General features: G+C 42.0%; 2 protein-coding genes across 4 annotated transcripts in view; both read right to left on the reverse strand.

Annotated features, from left to right (window-relative positions):
- The window catches only part of LOC127377785 (rho guanine nucleotide exchange factor 10-like protein), a 103,344-nt gene that overhangs the window by 63,754 nt on the left and 17,237 nt on the right, over positions 1–22,353 (reverse strand). For 2 of the 3 annotated variants that reach the window (XM_051425998.1, XM_051425996.1), the window contains exons 2-7: positions 11,067–11,264; positions 10,951–10,978; positions 9,603–9,676; positions 9,423–9,491; positions 414–626; positions 111–244 (exon numbers count right to left, since the gene is read on the reverse strand). In XM_051425998.1, the coding sequence (XP_051281958.1) occupies positions 111–244; positions 414–626; positions 9,423–9,491; positions 9,603–9,676; positions 10,951–10,978; positions 11,067–11,264 (716 nt within the window). The remainder of the gene's footprint in view (positions 1–110; positions 245–413; positions 627–9,422; positions 9,492–9,602; positions 9,677–10,950; positions 10,979–11,066; positions 11,265–22,353) is intronic. The other variant, XM_051425997.1, reaches the window with a different exon arrangement.
- Positions 19,955–22,349, reverse strand: LOC127377822 (coiled-coil domain-containing protein 106-like). Its single transcript, XM_051426091.1, has 4 exons — positions 22,031–22,349; positions 21,382–21,528; positions 21,038–21,235; positions 19,955–20,645 (listed from the first exon to the last, which is right to left on the reverse strand). Exons 1-4 carry the CDS (start codon positions 22,137–22,139, stop codon positions 20,332–20,334), a joined length of 768 nt encoding a protein of 255 aa, XP_051282051.1. The 5' UTR covers positions 22,140–22,349; the 3' UTR covers positions 19,955–20,331.

Consider the following 22,353-nt stretch of genomic DNA (forward strand, 5'->3'; position numbering starts at 1 on the left):
CTTCATCATAGTGGGTCAGGGGAAATGTCTAGCTGCAGCACACCAGTAACAGCAGTGTCCCTAATACTGAAAGTTATTCACATTTAAAATAAAATGTCTAAATGAGTTACCTTGCTGCTGCTGAGGGCTACAGGAACAGTCTCACTGTCTGACAGCTCATCATAATTCTCAAACTCACTGAAGCTCCAGCCGTTGGAGCCACAGTGATCAGGTCTCTGGATGTCTTCATAGATGTCATCAACATCTGCACACAGAAGCCAAGAGACAAAATAAACAAACTTTAGTTTAATTTAATATGATTAATAATTAACTCTGGCGTGCGTGGTTACAGACTGATCAGTACCTTTTCAGGCAGGACACTGCTATATGGCAGTTTCTAAAATGTGAAAATAATCAAACTGTAGGAGACTCACCTACCACTGGGTGCTGCGTATTCTCAGCAGGCACATCATCATAGATGACTTCTGGGTCTCTGACCACACTGTCTGGGCTGCAGGTCATTGTACTCTGGTTGGTTTGTCCGTCTACACCAGCTGTGTGATGTTCCGTCAGTGGACTGACTGGTGAGGACACCTCAGCCTCAGCAGTGTCCTGCTGACAGCCTTCTGGCATAAAAGAAGGCTGTCCTACAAAACAATAGAACCATTGGTTTCATTATGACTGTTAAAGCTGCAGGTAGGTAACTTTTTTAAAGATAATGCTTTATCATATTTGCTGAATTTTTCACTGTGGTAAATGTGTCATGACACAGACCTGAACAAAAACAACCAATCAGAGCCGGGAAAGATATAACGACACTTTGGGTCGGAGGCTTGAAGATAGTTAATTGAGTCTCATTCCTAGGCTTCCAAAGCATCTGTATTTAATGCATGTAATCAACTATCTTTCTTGGCTCTTATTGGTTGTTTTCGTTCTTGCAAATTCCACCAGGAGCACTAGGAGGAGTTAGAGGAACCTGCTTTTCTCACAGATCATCTGAGGAAATGGTCTCCTCAGGCCATAGAAACACTGCATGGAGCGCTGGAGGCCACCAACTGGGATGCTCTGTATGAGTCACACGGGGAGGACATTGATAGCCTTACTGACTGTGTCTCTGAGTACATTAGGTTCTGCATTGACAACTCCATCCCCTCCAAGGAGATCCGATGCTACCCAAACAACAACCAGCAACCTGAAGGCCCTTCTCAATGAGAAGAAGAGGGTCTTTAGATCAGGGGACCGAGCAGACCTCAAGCGTGTACAAAAAGAGCTCAAACACAGCATGAGGGGGAGTAAGGATGCATACAGGAGAAATCTGGAGGACAAACTGGAGAACACCAGGGACGTGTGGAGTGGGATGAGAGAGATCACCAGCTTTCAGGGGAGAGGTGGGAGTGCAGCTGAGGGGAACGAACAACGAGCCAACGAGTTGAACCAGTTCTTCAACAGGTTTAACTTCAACTCCCGCACCCCTGGCAGCCCCTCTACTGCTCCTCTGAGCAACAACCCCAGGACACTCCCACAGCCCTCACAGCCCCCACAGCCCCCTACCACCTCCTGCAGCAGACACCTCTCTGTATCAACCTCGTCATCTCCACCCCCCAATCTGCTGCTGACACCCCCCTACAGACCCTGTCACATCCCCCTGCTCCCAGACTGGACTTCATATCACAGTCAGCCAAGTGAGGAGAGAGCTGGAGAGGCTCAAACAGAGGTAAGCTGCTGGACCGGACCGCATCAGCCCTTGTGTACTGAAGGCATGTTCCAGCCAGCTCTGTGGAGTTTTCCAGCACCTCTTCAATCTGAGTCTACACATTCAGAGAGTGCCAGTGCTCTGGAAAACATCCTGCCTGGTCCCAGTGCCCAAAAAAGGACGTCGTGACACTGGAGGACTACGGGCCGGTAGCTCTGACCTCTCACATGATGAAGGTCAGGGAGAGACTGGTCTTGGCACACCTCAGACCATTAGTGTGCCCATCGCAAGCCCCCCTGCAGTTTACATATCAACCTCATGTGGGGGTTGATGATGCACTCATCTACCTGTTGCAGAAGGCCTATTCCTCCCTGGACAGACCTGACACCCCTGTCTGCATCATGTTCTTCGACTTCTCCAGCGCCTTCAACACCATCCAGCCCAGACTGCTGAAAGCCAAACTGGAGAACACGCAGGTGGCGTGGGTGCACATGGGTCGATGACTATCTGACGGGCAGACTGCAGTTTTTGAGATTAAAGAATTGTGTGTCTGACCGTCTGATTAGTAACATTGGAGCCCCCAGGGAACTGTACTGTCTCCCTTCCTCTTCACCACCTACAGTGCAGACTTTAAGTACTGCAGTATCCCAGTCGTGTCATCTGCAGAAATACTCTGATGACGGCTATTGTAGGGGGTCTGGAGGGCAGAGGGGAGGCTGAGTACAGGGACCTGGTTGATCACTTTGTGAAGTGGTGTGGGGAGAACCACCTGCAGCTGAACGTGGCAAAGACAAAGGAGATGGTGGTGGACTTCAGGAGGAAAAACCCCCTGTCCTTTCCTGTCAGCATCGGTGGGACAGATGTGGATTTGACTTGGGTGTCACACTGGACAACAAACTGGACTGGTCCACAAACTCAGAGGCCATCTACAAGAAGGGCCTGAGCCGGCCTTCCTTCCTGAGGAGGTTCAGGTCCTTCAACATCTGCAACAGGATGTTGCAGATGTTCTATCAGTCTGTTGTGGCGAGCACCATCTTCTTTGCTGCGGTGTCCTGGGGTGCGGGCATCAAGGCAAAGGACGCCAACAGACTGAACAAGCTCATCAAGAAGGCCGAGTCTGTTGTTGGCTCTAAGCTTGTCACCCTGGAGGAGAGGATGCTGGCAAAACTGCTGGCAATCATGGACAATCCCTCATACCCCCCCCACACAACACTGGACAAGCTAAAGAGCAGCGTCAGTATCAGACTCATTCATCCCTGCAGCTCTAAGGAACGATATAGAAAATTGTTTCTCCCCACTGCAATAAAACCTTCTAATAATAATTGACTCTTAATCAGCTGCTATAACATTATAATTTCCCTTCAGGGATAAATAAAGTATTTCTATCTATCTATCTATCTATCTATCTATCTATCTATCTATCTATCTATCTATCTATCTATCTATCTATATATCTATTTATGTACTACTGTCAGGATATAGTAGTTAGTATAGTAGTAGTAGTGACAAAAGTTATTTTTATAAAGGTTACCAACTGCAGCTTTTAAGGACCTTACCAGATCTCCATCATATTATATATTATGACAGAATATCCAAACCAGAGTGCCTCGGTGGCCCAATGGTAAGTGCAGGCCACATGTCTGTCTGGCAAGAGTTGAAACAAAGGCTTTCATTAAGAAAACATTAAGTAACAGGTCTAAAATCATTTTGATACTACAGTTGAGGTGTCATAGGGTGAATATGCTGATTTTCTGTGTTTTTTGAGTGCCGATAAATCAATGTGTTGTTATTTTTAGCAGAGCACTCACACAAAGCACACCTGTCTTTCATGTGATTTCTATAAAGACTTGGAATTCATGTTTATTCCCTAATAAAAGCCTCACTGCCTTCAGGGAAGATTACTCATTTAAATTCATGACACAGGGAGCGTCTGAAGAACAGGTTTAACATACACATTAGTGTGACCTGTCAAGACTTGTATAATACAATTAAACATAACTTGCTGCACAAACACAAGCTCACTACTTCAATAATCCCACAACTCACTTCTCAGTGTACAGAGAAATTAGTTGATGTACATTGCAGGGGTAAGGAGCAGAGGACAGCTAGTTATTCCTAATGCTAACAGCTAGTTCAGACCGGCCCATTTCCCATTTAGAAAATAATTACAGGACTTTGGCTATCTATTCTAACTCAACAGCAGACATGTGACTCAAGTCATTTGGTGCAAGCCTCAAGCCATTGATGTCCTGAGAAATTTCAAGTCAACTCAAGTCTACCTGCAAAAAAAAGATAAGGTATTAGTACCTGTCTAGTAATGATATTATTGGCCAATGTATCTAATCCATGGATAGGCAAACTGCATGTGGCTTTGAGAAAAGATTATAACGAAATTAATGTTTTTAATTAATTAAATTAATTTATCATTGTTATAGACCTAAAGTGAATCTTACAGTCTCCAATTGTAAACATTTGTAGCCATAACCGAATTAAAAGCAGAAGCACTTTGACGGTCGATTATAGAAGTTTATATGTTGTGGGTGAGTTGTAGCCTAGCTAGCAGCTGTGTTGTAGCTGAGCTAGCTGCTAACTCTGTGTGTGTGTGTGTGTGTCGGGGGACTGTCAGTGTGGGAGGTGGGCCCCCCCTTCTCTGATCAGAAGGCCTTAATGCTGTTTTTTGTTTACAAATGTTGTGACGTAGAGCTGAACTTAACGGATCTCATGTCTCTAAAACCACTGACAGTATATATAATAGACTTCCAGGTCTGAAAAGTGAAGCCAATGCAGAAGTATCTTTAAACCTGCATTCTATGTAAAGGCTAGCAGGGGGAGCAGCATTGGCTGCAATAAAAAACAATACTATGCATTCTAGTGGAGATATGTCCCGACTGCTAACTTGATTTATTTTTTATTTAAAAGATGAAAGAGCTGAAAGGGGGTTATTCAGGAATCATATAGACTTCACCATCCAACTAGGAAGCGGGGCTTTAGGGATTGTCAGGACAGCAACAGAGGAGATCAGTGCGACCATTGCTTCAAGTGTTGACAAAGTGGTCATCTGTCCAGGGGGTGTTGGACGCAGAGGAAGCTCATGTCAGACAGGTCAGAGCAGGTTGATATGTCCACTAGCACTGTAACATCCCATCCATCTCCATCTGTTACTAAACGTAACCAGAGTGAGCAGCAAAAGATGTTCATACGCTCATAACTGACAGCATTCAAGGCAAAAAAAAGGGCGCTAGCACATCTGACAAGATAAACAAAGCAATCAGTGTCAGTCTCCTCTCCCCAAAACGAAGATCTTAACTCCTCAGTCTGGTTGGGAAGAAAAATGTGATCACCTGCCTGTTGGATAGAGTGATAAATGCAGTGACTCTCATCCCGAGGGGATGAATTATTTGAAGAGGGTCCTGTAGAGACCAGAGCTAAATTGACAGCAAGAAAATTTGAACTTCAAAAATCAGATGAGATTCCTGGGGAGGCTCATCAAGGATGGTCATACCATGGACCCTGCAGATATTGCCCCTGTCCAGGCTTTAAAGCAAAGGATCCCCACCACTGTTGTGGAAGTGAGTAACTTATCCCAACTATATCCCAAACTTTTCACGCATATCAAAGCCTCTCTATGACCTTAGATCTTTGAGTTCAGCTCATGATGAATGGGGGCAAAAACAAAAGTGTTGCATTTATAATTTTGTTCAGTGTATGTACAGCTTGTGCAGCAGCAGCAGCAGCAGTCGCAATTGCAAAAAGTATAATTATGGTGAAATTATATATTGTTGGTTAATTAAGTTAAGATATGTACAGTATGAACAGCATTAGCAGTAATTATATAGTGTGGATGTAAGTGCAGGTAATTAAATTGGTTGACATTATATACTATATATTATATAGATATGTACAGTAGGACAGTATAAATATGTGTTAGGGTGTGGGAGCTTAAATAGGAGTTCAGTCACTCAGGAGGAAGGGGGGTCACTTTTGTGCAGAGTTTAGCAGGGTGACAGCTGATGGGGAAAAGTTGTTCCAGTTGATGGCCAGGTTATGTCGGCGCACCAGGTCGCCAGGTGCTGGACCTCCTCCCTGTGGTCCGTCTCATCATTGTCACTGATGAGGCCAATCACCGTTGTGTTCACAAACTTGATGATGGTGTTGGAACCATGTATGGGCATTTGTGGCTCAGAGGTACAGCGGGTTCTTGGTTCGATCCCCAGCTCCTCTGGCTGCATGTGTCAAAGTATCCTTGAGCAAGATACTGAACCCAAATTGCTCCCGATGCTGTATCATTGCTGCTCTGGTAAAAAAAAAGACAGAAACTGCACATTGGTGATGAGGGTTTACTGTAGAGGAAGACACAGCTACCCCTGCCCAAGAGGTTCCACAAGCTTGTCTATAAAGAACTGCATGAAAAGATGGGTCACCTTGGAGTAGAAAGAGATCTGACTCTCATCCTTGACGGCTTTTATTAGCCTTACATGCAGAGGAATGTTGAGCATTACATCACACATGCAGTTCACTAAAAAACAAACGTCCCAATAAACTAACAAGAACTCCCCCCACCAACATCATCACCACATATCCGTTTGAGCTGGTGGCTATTGATTTCTTAAATTTGGAGAAATGTAAAGAAGGGTATAAATATATCCTCAGGCCTAACCCTGCAGAGAAAATATTTGGATTGGATTGGACTTTGTATTGCGATTTGCAAAAACTCCACCTGACCAGGGGAAGGAGCTTGAAAACAAAGTGTTTGCTAAGCTTGAGGTATACAGTGAAGTTAAGGGGTCCAGGACTACAACATACCATCCACAGGGGAATGGCCAGGTGGTAAGATTCAATGGGACACTGCTGGCAATGATCAGAAACCTCCCAAAGACAGGTAAGGCAGGCTGGAAAGTTTCACTGGCTGAGGTGAAAACACTTATAATTGCACATGCAGTGAGGCCACTGGCTATGCACCTTACTTTCTCTTATTTGGACGAAACCCAAGGCACCCTGTTGACCTGATATTCAGCCTCACAGTAAAAGATCAAAGCTCATTCCACAGAGACTATACTGAGAAGTAGAAAGCTCGAATGACTGATGCTTACAGGCAGGCGTCCGAGAAAGCATGTAAAGAGGGCAGACGCGGCAAAGCTCTCTATTACAAGAAGGACTATGGTGCAGAGTTGTACCCTGGAGGCAGGGTGTTGGTCCGAAATCTCAATGAAACGGAAGACCAGGGAAGTTGAGATTGTTTTGGAAAGAACAAGTGTTTGTGGTGACAAAAAGAAAACGAGTGTATGAGCTCCATGTCCTCTATAGGAACCTCATGCTGCCATGTGACTATCTGCTGGTGGCGAAAGTGGACAAGGAAGGAAAAAAAAGATAAACAGAGACATTAGCGACAAGATCAAGTATTAGAGAATGGAGTAACCCACTGTAACTACTGAACCACGTTTATTCAGAGAGGAGGTTATTGCCATGTCATAGAAACTTACTCTGAAAAGATGCAGATGTATTGTAATATTACAAAAATTAGACACATCCTATCACAGACAGATGCAGAAAAACTAATCCATGCATTTGTTACTTCAAGGCTGGATTACTGCAACTCTTTATTATCAGGTTGCCCCAATAAGTCCATTAAAACGCTCCAATTTATTCAGAACACTGCAGCACGAGCACTGACAGGAACTAGAAAAAGAGATCACATCTCTCCTGTACTAGCTTCTCTGCACTGGCTCCCTGTAAAATGTAGAATAGAATTTAAAATCCTCCTCCTCACCTATAAAGCTCTTCATGGTCAGGCCCCTTCATATCTCAAAGAGCTCATAGTACCCTATTACCCCCTAGAACACTACGTTCTCTGAATGCTGGGCTACTTGTGGTTCCTATAGTCTCTAAAAGTAGAACAGGAGCCAGAGCCTTCAGTTACCAAGCTCCTCTCCTATGGAACCGGCTTCCACTTGTGGTTCGGGAGGCAGACACCCTCACCACATTCAAGAGTAGGCTTAAGACATTCCTCTCGATAAAGCTTATAATTAGGGCTGGCTCAGGTGAGTCCTGAACCATCCCTTAGTTATGCTGCCAAAGGCCTAGACTATCGGGGGATTTCCTATGGTACACTGATCTCCTCTCTTCCTCTCTCTTTCTGCACTCATTCATGTCCCATTAATGCATGTTACTAACTTCACTTCTTCCCCAGAGTTCTTGTGCTTTCTCGTCTCGCAGGTTCTTATCGATCCTGGTGGAGCCCCCTGCCATGGTCCTGCTAGATTGCCATTGCCAATACTGTTGTTGCTGTGCACCTGTCTGTCTGTCTGTCTCTCTGTGTCTCTCTGTCTCTCTCTCTCTCTCTCTCTCTCTCACCCCAACTGGTCGAGACAGACAACCACCCACCTAGAGCCGAAGGATCTGTCCTAGGTTTCCGCCTTTTAACAGGCAGTTTTTCCTTGCCCTTGTCGCCAAGTGCTTGCTCATGGTGGTACTGTTGGGTCTCTGTAAATAATGTTTTAAAGAGTTCGGTCTAGACCTGCTCTATTTGAAAAGTGTCCTGAGATGACTTCTGTTATGAATTGGTGCTATACAAATAAAATTGAACTGAATTGAATTGAATTGCAGATACCCATACTTGTGATCTGAAGTGGCAGTGGACTGCTATCATGCACAATGACACCTGCTGCAAACATATGGCATTAATGGGAGATACATGTCATATGGTTTAGTGGAAATAGTAATGCATCTTCATGGACTTGATGGAATTCTGACTTTAGCTATTACCTTCTGAATGTAATGCATACGTATAACATGTGGACTGATAATGTCATAATCTTGGGCCATTCAATTTTTGAGGGACAAGGAGTTTATAGAATAAGCTATAGTTTAATGCAGGAAAAAATATAAATATATAGATATATTATATAAATCTATATATATCATTTCATTTTTATCTCATTTCATTTCATTACATTACAGTAGGTAATGTTTATTAAAATATGTATTGTTTTATGTTGTTAAAAGAGTCACTGTGCTCCAGTTTAAGGCACTCAGGCATTGTAGCAGAAAAAGTGTTGTTGCTCCCTTAGGCCACAAGAGAGAGTATAGCCTGAAGTGAGCACTTCTGTCAAGAGTAAACAGTACAGGAGTCAAAGCACAAACATCGTACCATAGTGTTAAGAAAAGAGCACTGAACAGAAACAAAGTAATGTCTGTATTTTGCAGTGCCAGTAAAGGAAGAAAGTACTAAGTCACACTGAGTCTTTATTCACGTATGCAACACAAAGGAACCTGATTTTTTTTCACAGATCCTGTACTACTCTCAGGATATAGTGACATTTTTGTTATTTTATCTACTGCAGCTTTAATTCAATTTGTATTATAATTATTGATATTCAGTGAAATAAAGGTAATCAAACAAAAAATAAATAACTTCAGAAAAGCTTTTTTTATTTCTTCTTAAAAATAGTCCCTCACCTTCACTTTTGATTACATTGATAACCTTCCACAATGTTAATATTTTATGCTTAAAGTCATTCTAGTCACGAGTCTTTAACTTCCAAGTCCAAGTGTTAAGTACATTTATTTTCTGTTAAGTGAAGTTGCAAGTCATCAAAACAGTGGTTGAAGTTGACCTCGAAAATGACATGAATGAAGTTCACATCTCTGCTCGACAGAGCAGGGAAACAGAAGGAACCTCACTAAAACACAGCATTCTACTTTGCTACAAGCTAGCTAGTACTAAATCTAACACTACAGACAGGTTGTGTACCTTTGTTCAATCGCAGTGTGAGCTCTGAAACCACACTAAGCCACTCCTTAGCTCGATGTGATGTCTGGGCTGTCCAAGAGCAAGCAAACACAAAAACATCCTCACTTGGACGTGCATATGGACACAGAGCAGATATGCTTAACAGCTTGACGTGGGACTCCTGTTCCTCTTACTTCTTACCTTCATAAATACTGCTCGCTTTCCAGAAGCTCTCTGACTCTCCAGTCACTCCCATATCAGAGGAGGGGGAACGTCTGCAATAAGAATTTTAATCTAAAGGTCATACATAGGTCATAGAACTTTTCATATTTATCACTTGTCTACGGTGGCAGTCAGCTGATTCTTTGTGGCAACGTTTCTTCTGTGCCCCAAATCAAGACATATTTTATAATTCTAGTAGGTGTGACCACGGATGGAATTTATTATGCTAGCACAGATGAGGGTTTAGTCAGGAATAGCCATGGACCAAAAGACACACACAGTGAAGGTACAGTAGTGGCTGCAATACCCTAACATAACCAGAAAGAAATTACTTAGGTCAAGTCTAGACTTTGCTTAGAAATAATAGAATTTCCACTTCCACATATTTTATTATAAATAACAACTAATACAGGGTTCTTCTGCGTCACACTTAAGATCAAAATTGATCTTCCATTTTATAAATGAGGCCCCTTGAGTAAAGCTAGCAAGTAGACCCTAAGTAAATATGTTTTTTGTTTGTTTATTTAGTCAAACTACTATTTCCACAGGGATATACAAGCTGAAACCTTATGTTTAATAATAATAATAATAATAACAGTCCAGTGGAAATCCCACATATACAGGGGGATCAATCAGAGACTGGTGACAATAAAAAAAGGGCAGACAGGGACCTTTGTCACGCACACAACATGACATGTTGCGTGCAGTCCTATCACATGACAGGAAGTATAAAGTGAGATTAAGTTTTACTTTTACTGTGTGTAAATACATTGCATTGTAAACACTGGAGAATATCTAACTTAGGGTTCTTCCTCTTGTGTTTAACTGGTATGGAGAAATTGGGCTGAGAAAACTGACAGACCTACATGGTAATATCCGCTATAGACCAATTTGGAGTACATCACATTAAACAAGTGAAGAACAAGCTAGAGATTGTTATCATTTATTGTTGGCTAAAATCAACACCATTTGTCATAACAACACAAGTTAGTATCATGGGTCACCTTAGCTGGTGAAGTAATTTGGCTAGCTGACGTTAGCCAACTAACATATCCATTTAGATAGTATTTTGCTCGTGATAACATTAGCGAGCAAGCCAACTAAGGTTAGCTAGCCAGTTGCAACCGAGCCACACTTAATAAAGTTATCTGGTGCCGGACAACCCAAAACATGAGTCTATAATGTCACCTAATTCAGCCACACTGTAGTGTGCTTTGTGACTTTGCTGACAGACCAGAATTTGGTTTGTTTATGTTTGGTTTATAGATTTAAGTGTCATCATTTTCTTTAGAATATGTTACAGGCTCATTTATCCATCACAACTTACCCCTCTGGTAACTCTCTGACCTCCATATCTGAAAAAAAGAACATTATAATGCAATCAACAAGCATACAGAGCCTAATTTTAATACATCAATACCTATTATATACATGCTACCTCACCTGAGCAGTATTGGCCCTTCGGTCCTGTACTGGTTGTTGTGTTAGTTTTGGTGTGAAGGTTTGACACAGCTGTGTCCGTGGTCAGGTCACTCATCTCTGGGGGTCCGATGTCATTCCCATCATCAAACTCAAACTTCTCCCCCTGCTCATCTTCATCCTTATCTTCCTCTACGTGTGACGCCCCATTAGATATAGACACTGAGGAAAGAAGCAAGTGATTTAGTACTAAATACTATTTTATTCACTGTAGATTTTATTCATCTCAGATCTAGAAAACATGTCATTTAATTTTTCTTTTTAAATATTTTTCTTTTTTGTCCCTACAGTGTCAAGCAATACAAGCTTTACATAAATAATATTTACTGCAGGACTGTCAGACTGCAAATACATTAATACCCTAGTACTTATTGCCCAGAACAGAGGAGCGAGAAAAGCCAAACATGGTGAGAACATGTAAACATGTACACAGGGACTTGTACAGTGGCTGTGTGTAGTGTAAATGTAAGACTTTTTTGCTAAATTAAGTTAAATTTAATGTCACTATTCTGAATGCAATTTAAGACCTACTTTACGTCCATATTGGCAAACAAAACTACAATGGATATGAAGGAAAATCAGTATTGGTTCCATATCAGTAAAAAGTGTCTCAAACTTGTTGTTTTGTCTCAAACTGTCTCAACAAAACAACACACAAATGGTAAATGGACCTGTACTTGTATAGCGCCTTTCTAGTCTTCCCACCACTCAAAGTGCTTTTAGACTACATGCCACATTCACCCTTTCACACACATTGATGGCAAAAGCCCATTGAACAGAAACTAACTCATTCACACACATTCATACACCGATGCACAGCATCTTGCTCTATCTTGCTCAAAGATACTTTGACATGCAGTGGGAGGAGCTGGGGGTTGAACCATCAACCTTCTGATTAGTGGACGACCCGCTCTGCCTCTGAGCCACAGCCGCCCCCAAAAACAAAAACCCCTGAGTCACCGTCCACATGTCCAGTTTATTCTGTGATTCAAACAGGTCTGCTCACTAACAGTGGGTGCCCTCGGTTGGAGAAACCATCAAACAATCGTGGGACTAAGAATATGGATGTATCTTCCTATACGGTAATTACCTACAAAGGTCAAAATAGCGACACAAAAACACTTTCGATGTAATGGATGTACGACATATTTTTTGGACTGAAAACATTAACTACTCCTAGCAACCATTAACATGGCGTATGTGTAAACTGAAAACTCTGTCGGCAGTACATAAGTTACTGCAGATTTGTGTAATGGCAATTTTTAAGAACATATACACCATTTGACCTGGTCATTGTAAAACCATACACAAGCTGTTAAGGCTATTATATGCATATAACCTTTAGCCCTGTTTCTAACTACACTAGGGCACGGTCAGTGCTCAGGCCCTAATAATAATAACAACTAGATAATTCCTAAAGAAATTTTGACTATATATTATATTATATATTAATACCGCGGTGATCAAAGTGTGGGGCGCGCCCCACTGGTGGGGAATAGAGACGTGACAGGTGGGGCGCGCCAAACGGGGGGAAATTTTCCTTTTTATGCCTTTATATCTTTATCCAGACATCCCAACTGTCCCGGAAGTTCCGGGAGTCTCCCGCATATTGATAGCGGCTCCATTTCGCACTCCGCTAGAGTGCGAAATGGTTCCCCCCATGCACTTTGTCCGACTCGCACAAAATTTTTCACGTAGCATCTGAGGACCCTCATAATAAAAAAGTGACAAAAAGAATTTTGATATTTAAAAAAAACAGCACGTTATAAAATTAGCACTTCCTGTGGATTTTTCGTCAAAAAAGGAAGTGGACCATTTGTGAGTACAGTCAAAAAATGGTGCTGATAAAAAGTTGTGCAATTTGTGCATGTACGTTGAAGGGCGTGTCCATGGCGTGCCGTCAAAGTCAGCCATTTTGATTTTTTTTGTGATTTTTTGTGATTTTTGTGTTGTATTTGAGCAAACTCCTCCAAGGGAATTTATCGGATGTACTTCAAAATTGGTCAGTACAGTAAAAAAATGGTGCTGATTAAAAGTTGTGCAATTTGAGTCTGTATGTCTGTGGTGTGAGGTCAAAGTTGGCCACTTTCAATTCTGTGGTCATACAAACTGAAAAGTTGAGCTATTTATGACTGTACATCAAACCGCGTGCCAGTGACAACTTGTCGATTTCAGCAGATTCGCCATAAAATAGTGCTCATAACTTCAGTGTGCAATGTCCAATCTCCAATAAACTTCATATATTCTAAAACAGTTTTGCCCTGAACACGTCCTCATAACTTCAGCTTACGTGGTCCAATCTCAATGAAACTTCACGTGTTTGAAAACACTCTCGCCTTGAACATGTCTACATGACAACATTCAGACATAGTGATAGCGCCACCTACTGGCAACAGGAAGTAAGCGCTGCGTGGCGATTTTGAGCTGAGTTACGTGAAATGACCGTGCCAGTGACAACTTGTCGAATTCAGCCGATTTGCCATAAAACAGCACTCATAACTTCAGTGTGCAATGTCCAATCTCCAATAAACTTCACATATTCTGTAACAGTCTCGCCCTGAACACATAGTCATAACTTCAGCTTACGTGGTCCAATCTCAATGAAACTTCACGTGTTTGAAAACACTCTCGCCTTGAACATGTCTACATGACATGATCAGGCATAGTGATAGCGCCACCTACTGGCAACAGGAAGTAAGCGCTGCATGGCGATTTTGAGCTGAGTTACGTGAAATGACCGTGCCAGTGACAACTTGTCGAATTCAGCCGATTTGCCATAAAACAGCACTCATAACTTCAGTGTGCAATGTCCAATCTCCAATAAACTTCACATATTCTGTAACAGTCTCGCCCTGAACACATAGTCATAACTTCAGCGTACGTGGTCCAATCTCAATGAAACTTCGCGTGTGTTATAACAGCCCCGCCCTGAACTTGTCTGCATGACAATATTAAGACACAGTGAAAGCGCCACCTACTGGCAACAGGCCCTGAAATTTCATGTTTTGGTCCGCACGTGTAATGATGGCATCTGACGCGGCCGCGGCACGCCCCGAGTTGCGTGGAGTGCGAGGTCCCACCCAACGCTGCTTGCAGCTTTAATTTTCTTTATTTTTGAACTTGCTGTTATTTGATGTAGATAGTTAGTTTGTATTTAGATACAACTTGTTACTATACTGATACTACTTGTCACTTCAATAAATGTGTTTATGTTTTATAGGCATGGCTAGGCGCTACGTCATCATAACCAAAAAGCCACTTCCGTGTCCATTCGCTAATATTCTAACGGTAAAATGGTGCAGTGCTGTGTCCCGTGTTGCAATAACAGAAACGACGTGAACAAAACTATCTCTTATTACCGATTTCCCCTCGACGAAAAAGAGAAGAAGAGATGGCGGAGGTTGATACGGTAAGTTGGATCTCAAATGATGAACAATAATAACAATAATAACAGGCTAGCGGCTACTAGCTAGCCTAACGTAACTAGCTAACGTTAGGTTTGGTTTGGGATTTAATTTACTTTTGGACTGATTATATTGCTAAATGTTGGGACTGATGGGCACTGAAATCTGGGGGGTATTTGTTGGTTCACTATTAAGTTTCATGTAGTTGAAAGAGTTCATTGCGTTTATTGCGAGACAAGGCAGCCGCTTTCATTCATTCATTGAACGTGCGCTGTGCTTTAATGGAAATCTTATGGCGTAGCCACGTAGCCTAAATGGAGTTATTTTTTAATGATGTAATTATGATTTACTTTTTATTAAATTCGTAGGCTGGAATGCCTCGTGGTAACAATAGTGTTTAAATGTAGTAGGCTAGGCCTAGTAACTGCTTCAGCCTCTGGCAAGCTTAGAAGGGGGCGGCAAGCGACTGGTAGCTTGAGAGCGACGTGTTGGAGACCCATGGTGTAGGCTACAACGACTTTTCATTGGCAACAGTATTAAACAAACCAACAATATAAAATATTAAGAAGAGCTCTTTTATTTCATTGAGTTAAATCGAAACAATGTCACCTAGTGCTCATGGACTTATAGCCCTACTGGTAGGCAATTATAATATTATTAATAATTATTATTAATTAATTGATTATTATTATAATCCCTGCCATAATTTGAGGATTTACGGTAGCTTAACAACACATCTGATAATAGAAGTTGGTTCTGCAAGTTGGAGGGAGCCTGAGATGTAAGATGTTAATTGCTAATTTGAATTGTTAATTTTTTTTCTTTTTGCAGGCATGACAAGTTCACCTCAAACTACAACTCGAGGGTCTGTGGGTGGCATTTTCCTGATGGCAAAGCAGCTGGACCAACACGGTTTGTGTGGAATGACGGAAAGGCTTTCCCCGACCACATCCCCACCAAACGTAAAAAAGGAATGGTCCCTGCGAGCGTGGAGGATGAAGGAACAGCTTGACCAGGCCCAAACCACCTTGACGTTGCCACACAGACCCCTGGTACTTCCAGTGTTGTGGAAAATGACCAACTGAAACAAGAAATGGAGAAACAAAAACAAACATTTCCATTCAGTCAAATCTCCTCCCACCCTGACAAAGTCAATTACTACACTAGCTTGCCAGATGCTGCCACTGTCCTCTTTTTGGAAGCCCTTCTCTCCAAATTTGATCTCCAGTATCACTTTGATTGGAATGTCCAAATTATGACCCTTATCAATCAGCTACTCCTGACTTTGATGAAGCACTGAATTGTGGCATCCTAGACCTTGCAACAAGGTTTAATTGCTGCCGTGCCACAGTCACCAACATCTTCACCACCATCAGCAGCGCACTATATGACATTTTGTATGTCGGCATGATGGAAAACAACATCCCCTCCAGAATCAAGAACCAAATATCCCTGCCAGATTGCTTCCAGCCATTTCCCAACTGTCGGATTGTGCTTGACTGCACTGAAGTGGCCGTCTCCAACACAGAAAGACTGGACACCCAGAGTCATCTGTACAGTCATTACAAAGGACGCACCACACTTAAAGTTCTGATCGGTGTGGCTCCCAATGGAGTAATAACCTTCGCCAGTGACCTATACGGTGCAAGTACCTCTGACAAGGTGAAAACAGCTGACTGCGGAGTACTCCAACAGCTAGAACCAGATGACACGGTGATGGCAGATAAGGGCAGATAAGGGATTCACTATTCGTGACATTTTGCCTGAGGGAGTTTCACTGAACATCCCAACGTTCCTTGTCAATGGACAGTTCACAGTGCAGGAAGTTAACCACAACAGACTTGTTGCCAGTGCAAGGATTCATGTCGAGCGTTCCATACAACGTACCCATACCAGTATAAGAAGCATGCCAACAAGATCCTGAAAGTATGTTTGTCTTACGAATTTACAGAAGCCCATTCTCCGTGAAATAGCATGAATTTTCTGTCACAACATTTTCAAGTGTCCTTGCTTAAATCATTAGAACAATGGTTGTGATTTGAAATATATAGGAGTTAAGACCCTTTTGAACAGACTTTGGGATGTCAGTAAAGTAGGCTGTCACTGTATAAAAGGTGACCGGTTCCTGTGCTGTAGCCATTGTTGTTTACGTGACCTAAAAATGCTAATGTACACGGAGGTGATTCCTAACGATTCCTTGCGTCACACTATCCATCCCCATAGGTCTACCCCAGCGTTTGGGAAAGAGAATGGTAATATTACCTAAATTGCTGTTTTTCATGTCAGACAGAGGATAAAGCTGTCGTGACGTTCAGGGTTAGAAACAATGTACATAGCTAGCTATCGCCATCTGATGGCTAAAACGGCCTTTACTGTACACAGACGACTGAATGCATAATATTTCTCATTACAGATTTGGTACTGATCTCAGTGACATTGCTGTGGACAAAAGGAGCATGGCGTTTTAGACTATGCAAACAAAAAAGTGTGGAAAATGTATAAGAGTAAGGAAAAAGCTGCAGGCCCCTACCGTGAAAGGCTACCAGCCAAAGCAAAGGCACGGTATTTGGAAAAAAATTTAAGGAATTAAAGGCATAGACCCATATGAGCACATGTGTTGGACGGATGACAGGGACCGCCTGCCAAACTTCATGCAGAGACACCTTTACAACTACATGGTGTAACGTGTAAGTGCCTACAGTAATGAAGTTTTTAAAAATATTGGATCTGTACAAATGGGACATGTCCAGTATACAAGTGGATGGGTGCACGACCCAATGGAGATGTTCAAAGTTGACGCCAAAACCATAGTGCTTACTAAGGTAAGTTTACAGGCACCAGTCACACACCCCTCTGTTGCCAGGTTTCTCTAAGTTCATCCAAGACTCAATTTATAAATTGGCATTATGAAATAAATAGAATGCTTGAGTGATCATCACAGACGTTTGACTGTTTTGGTAGGCCTATGCCTCTTATTTTGAGTTAGGCTATTTTCATTCATCTTAATTCAAACAGTCCTTACTCATTCAATTATTTATTTTCTTGGTTTTGTTTTGTTATTTTTGTTAATTATATCAGGTGCACCCATTGAATGTCTTATGTGACTGGTTAATTGACTCAGACGTACAAGGTGTAGTTTGTAAATGTGCATTTTGAAATATTTCTATTTTTTAAAACAACTTTTTTACTTTTCCAGGTGAAGCACTCAATGCGCACCAACTTACATCCACTGCAGCCATGGGTGATCCTGAAATCCAGTGGGGAAGTGAAGAGCGCTCACTGCGACTGTATGGCAGGAATTGCTGAGAAGTGTCTTCATGTTGCAGCGCTGCTTTACAAAATCGACACAGCAGTACAACTTCGAGGGCATCTGACACCAACAGATGTCTCAGCATACTGGGTGGAGCCCTCAAATGTGAAGAAAGTGAACGGAGCACCAGGTCATACCATTCACTACACCACAGGTGCAGCTTGTAAGAAGGCACTCAACCAGGCCACCAGCGGACAATCCAGCACAACACACGGGATAAGGACCCGTGCTGCCGGCTGAGAGATACCAAAGCGCACACTTGGTGGCCTAACTGCAGTCATTAACGTAATGCATGATCAAAGGTCTGTTCTCTGTCCTGTACAGCCTGAATTCAGCCATTTATATAAAGATCCTGTTCCACCGTGTATTTTGCCCAAGTCGTTACTATGCCTCCGCAATCCAGAAATGGATGGCCGTGAATTGTCAGTTCTGCTGTAGCACTGTGAAAGCCTGAGACCCCTGGTTGCAGTGACTGAGACACAAGCGGCCTCGTTGGAAAGGCAAACCAGAGAGCAACATAAATCTGCCCTTTGGCGCACAGCACGAGCTGGTAGGATGACCGCGTCAAATATCCATTCAGTGGTGTCAACTCCTCTATCCAGTCCAGCTCTGTCTACCGGGAAGAAGGTGTGTTATCCTCATAAACCATCTTACACAGGAAACAGAAAACAAGATGATGAACAGCTGACTCCAATGGAATGGTGAAGAGCCAAAGAAGACACAGCAAGAGAGTCATACCGCAGAAAGCAGGAGTTGCAGCATGAGGAGCTGAAAGTGGAGAAATGTGGTTTCATCGTGAATCCATCCTTCCCTGAACTGGGAGCATCCCCTGACGCTCTTGTTGACTGTGTCTGTTGTGGGAAGGGCTGTGTAGAAATCAAATGCCCTCACAAGCATCATCTTACAGGCCTGTGCAGATAAGGACTTTTGTCTTGAGTTCACTATTGGCAAGTTGCAGTTGAAGAACACACGTGTACTACAAGCAAGTGCAAACACAGATCTTTGTGACCAGTGCACAGTACTGTGACTTTGTCGTTTGGACGAAGAAAACCTGTGAAATTGTGCAGGTCACACCTGATGCTGAATTCTGGGAGACTTTTGCCAAAGGCACAGAGCTTCTTTTACAAGGTTGTTCTACCAGAGCTGGTCGCCTGCCATTACACCCAGCAAGCCTCCACACCAGCACTACAACCTCTTGGTGAGTCACAACTTCAGACACAACCTGTCCATGCACGCCGGCCAAAGAAACGTGCGTGAAAAACCACTGTGGAATTGTGGTACTGCTGTAGAAAGCCAGAAGATGAGGTGATGATCGCCTGTGATGAGGAGAATTGTGCCATACAGTGGTATCATCTGGGAGGTGTGGGACTGGGTCAGGCACCAGCCAAAGATGAGTTATGGTACTGTCCAGCATGTCTACTTCTGGACTAAGAGGTATGAGCGGGAGTAGAGCTTTATTTATTATTTTATCTTATTACTTTATTTATTTACCTTATTGTCTGCACTTGGCTTTGTTGTCCTTTGTCCTCATTTTTGTGACGAAGAGATTTATTGGTAACACTTTATAATGAGTACACACTATTAAGCATTAGTTAAGCATGAATAAATAATGAATTCATCATTTATAACGCATGAATACACATTAGTATGTAGTTTATAAACACAGTTAAAAATGTTTTATTCATCATTGTTAAGCACATTAGTTATGGATTAGTAAATACTGAATTCATCATTTATAAAGCATGATTCTGCTGTAAATAATCATTACTATGTGGTTTATAATCACAGTTATAAATGCTTTACTCTTCATTGTACTGTACATTTCTGCATGCACTTGCACATCCACTATTCAGACATGTATTAATGATTAGTGACTGTGTTAGCAGATGTTCTATAAAAACTCACAACAAATTCATTTTCTAATGATGGCCTATAAACAGTTATTAATGCAGGAATTCACAGTTACAAAGCACTTACTACTCGTTAATTAAGTATTTTGTGTGAGCTCTTCTAAAGTGAGCACTATCTATGGCTTATAAAGCATTTACAAATGAGATATAAAGGCTGACAATGCCTCGAGACTCACAAAATGTTCAGTTATCTTAACAGACGAAGGAGAGACACAACACAAAGGGATATAGAACATATTGTATTGATATTTATTAACATGGCTGAATAAAAATTTGCCAACATCAACAGTGGATCACAGACGTTTCAAATATGTAAAATAAAATCTTTGTTTTAAAATAAAAACTATCAAAAAATAAAATCTGTTTGAAAAAATTACAAACTTTCTGTATCAAAAATAATTTACACACACAATTTAACGTAATTCTAAATCCTATCCCAAAGAAATGTCAAAAAATTATTTGAGACAGACAAAATAAATATACTCAACACATTTGAATTTTACGACACTACAAAAACAAAGTGCACTGAATTCTTGGAATTTGTCTCACAGAAAGACAAATTCTTGCTGACTGTCATTCAGTCAGTGTTGAGCTAGCATTTTAGCTCACTTTGTTTTCAGGGGAAGCAGCTTTCCGGAATCCTTAAAGGCTTCAACTGTGTCCGCTATTCCAGGATCCTCCTGAACTGAAGTGGCACACTGTGTGGCAAACTCGCTGAGTTTCACCTGACTGTTGTGGCTTTTAAGGAGTTCCTTATATTTGCTGGGTGCAGCAATGAACAGCTCTGCAATTGGAGCAGTGACAACAACCGTGTTCCGGTCCACCCCAACACGCTTGAAAGCAGCAGACATGGTCCTTCCTCGATTGAACAGCCTGAGAATTTTTTTGTACCGGGATACAGCCTGATCCGGTTTTGAGACTGCAATTCAGACGACAAAGAATTAGTGTTATTCACAGTAAAAGGTAGTACATGGTAGTATTTACACACATGCACTTTCAAACACACACACTACACTCATTGTAGGCTTGGAGTCACACACTCACATTCCGTTTCTAGAGTAGGAGACCTGAGATCAGAGCAGTTGCAACTAAGAGACTTATAAGTAGATGGTTCTCTAGGTTATTCCTCTCTATCCAGAAAGTGATTTGTTACAGTACATTAAGTTAGTTAGCGCCAACAACAATCACACATAGAATGCTACATCATGTGAGAAGAACCAGCCAAGAGAGGAACAATACAGCAGAGCTAAGCAGGACCAAACCAAAAATGCAGTGAGTAGAAAGGGGTGAAAGTACATGCAGCATTTTTACCTCTTTTACGTGACTTTGGTTCCATTTTCTTTGACTTTCTGGACTTTCTCTCTTTCCCCTTCTTCTTCCTCCTTTTCTTTTTCTTGTCCTCTGATGAGGATGCAGACACAATATCAGAGGAATCTTCCTCTGAGCTATCACAAGAGGAAGATGAAGGCAAGCAGATTGCCTGGGTATCCTGTTCCCTTTTTTTAAGAGCTGTTAAAATAGATTCAAATACAAACATTAGACCAATATGCCACAGAGACATATGCATAATCTAGAGTCCAGAGATACAGTAAACTAATATAATAAGACCCAACTGCACAAGAATTCCTCAACATATTGTGTGTAGGGAGACTTACCTGATGCCAACTGTTCTTTTAGGTAGTCTCTCTCTTTGATAAGTTCATCAATCTTCTCCTTTTGCAACTCTATCTTCTGCTTACACATCTCCAACTCGTGTGATTTCCTTTTGTCCACCAGCTGTGCAGTAGGGGCCATGGACACACCTACAAGAAAGAAAGTGTTCATTATAAAACGCATGTAGAACGTTATACACCAACTGAGTATATTTTCAGACACTTGTGATTTTGGCATGCTTTGACATTTAAGCAACTTTAAACAGTGATCTCATGTGAAATAATTTCTATTCAGTATATGTTCTATGTCAGTGTATGCATGTCATAACGTTATATGTATTTCTGTCATAACATAAATACATGCATATACTTTTATTTCCATTTTGTGTGAAGCACATAAAGCATGCAATTTATTTTATGTAAACTTTGTGGTGCATTTATCATTATCACTTTGAATATTTTCCTAAAAGTTATTTTTTTTTAAACTTGTAATGTTGTCGCTGCGGTTAAGTCAGTCTCGTCTAGCCGGGCGAGGTGGCAGCGGCAGGTCGGCTTAGCCACCGCGGGCGGGTCGGTAGTAACGTTAGCTGCTGACAAGCTAACGTTAGCTTTCATCCACAATGTGTGCTAGCAACCAAAGACACATACTCACCACTAGTGCCGCTGACAGCCGCCGACTCCAGTGTATCCATCCCCACACCCCCATTCTTATTGGCCCGCGTCCGCATTCGCCCTCGTCGATTTAGGACAGACTTCTCCATGCTTTTCTTGGCTGCACTCTCAGAAACTTCTGAGAGTTAACGTACCGGTAAATATGAACGTAAAATGTTGCCGCCTCCCAACGTCATCACGTTGATGACGTGCTGAGAGCGGGATCGCAAGCTCAACGTACACGTCCCAAACCACCACAGACATTCTCTGGTTTAATGCTTTTTTAAATGCATAAAACCATGACCATATTCACCCGACTGAAGA

Source organism: Dicentrarchus labrax, unplaced genomic scaffold (genome assembly GCF_905237075.1).
Source record: "Dicentrarchus labrax unplaced genomic scaffold, dlabrax2021, whole genome shotgun sequence".
Lineage (NCBI taxonomy): Eukaryota > Metazoa > Chordata > Actinopteri > Moronidae > Dicentrarchus > Dicentrarchus labrax.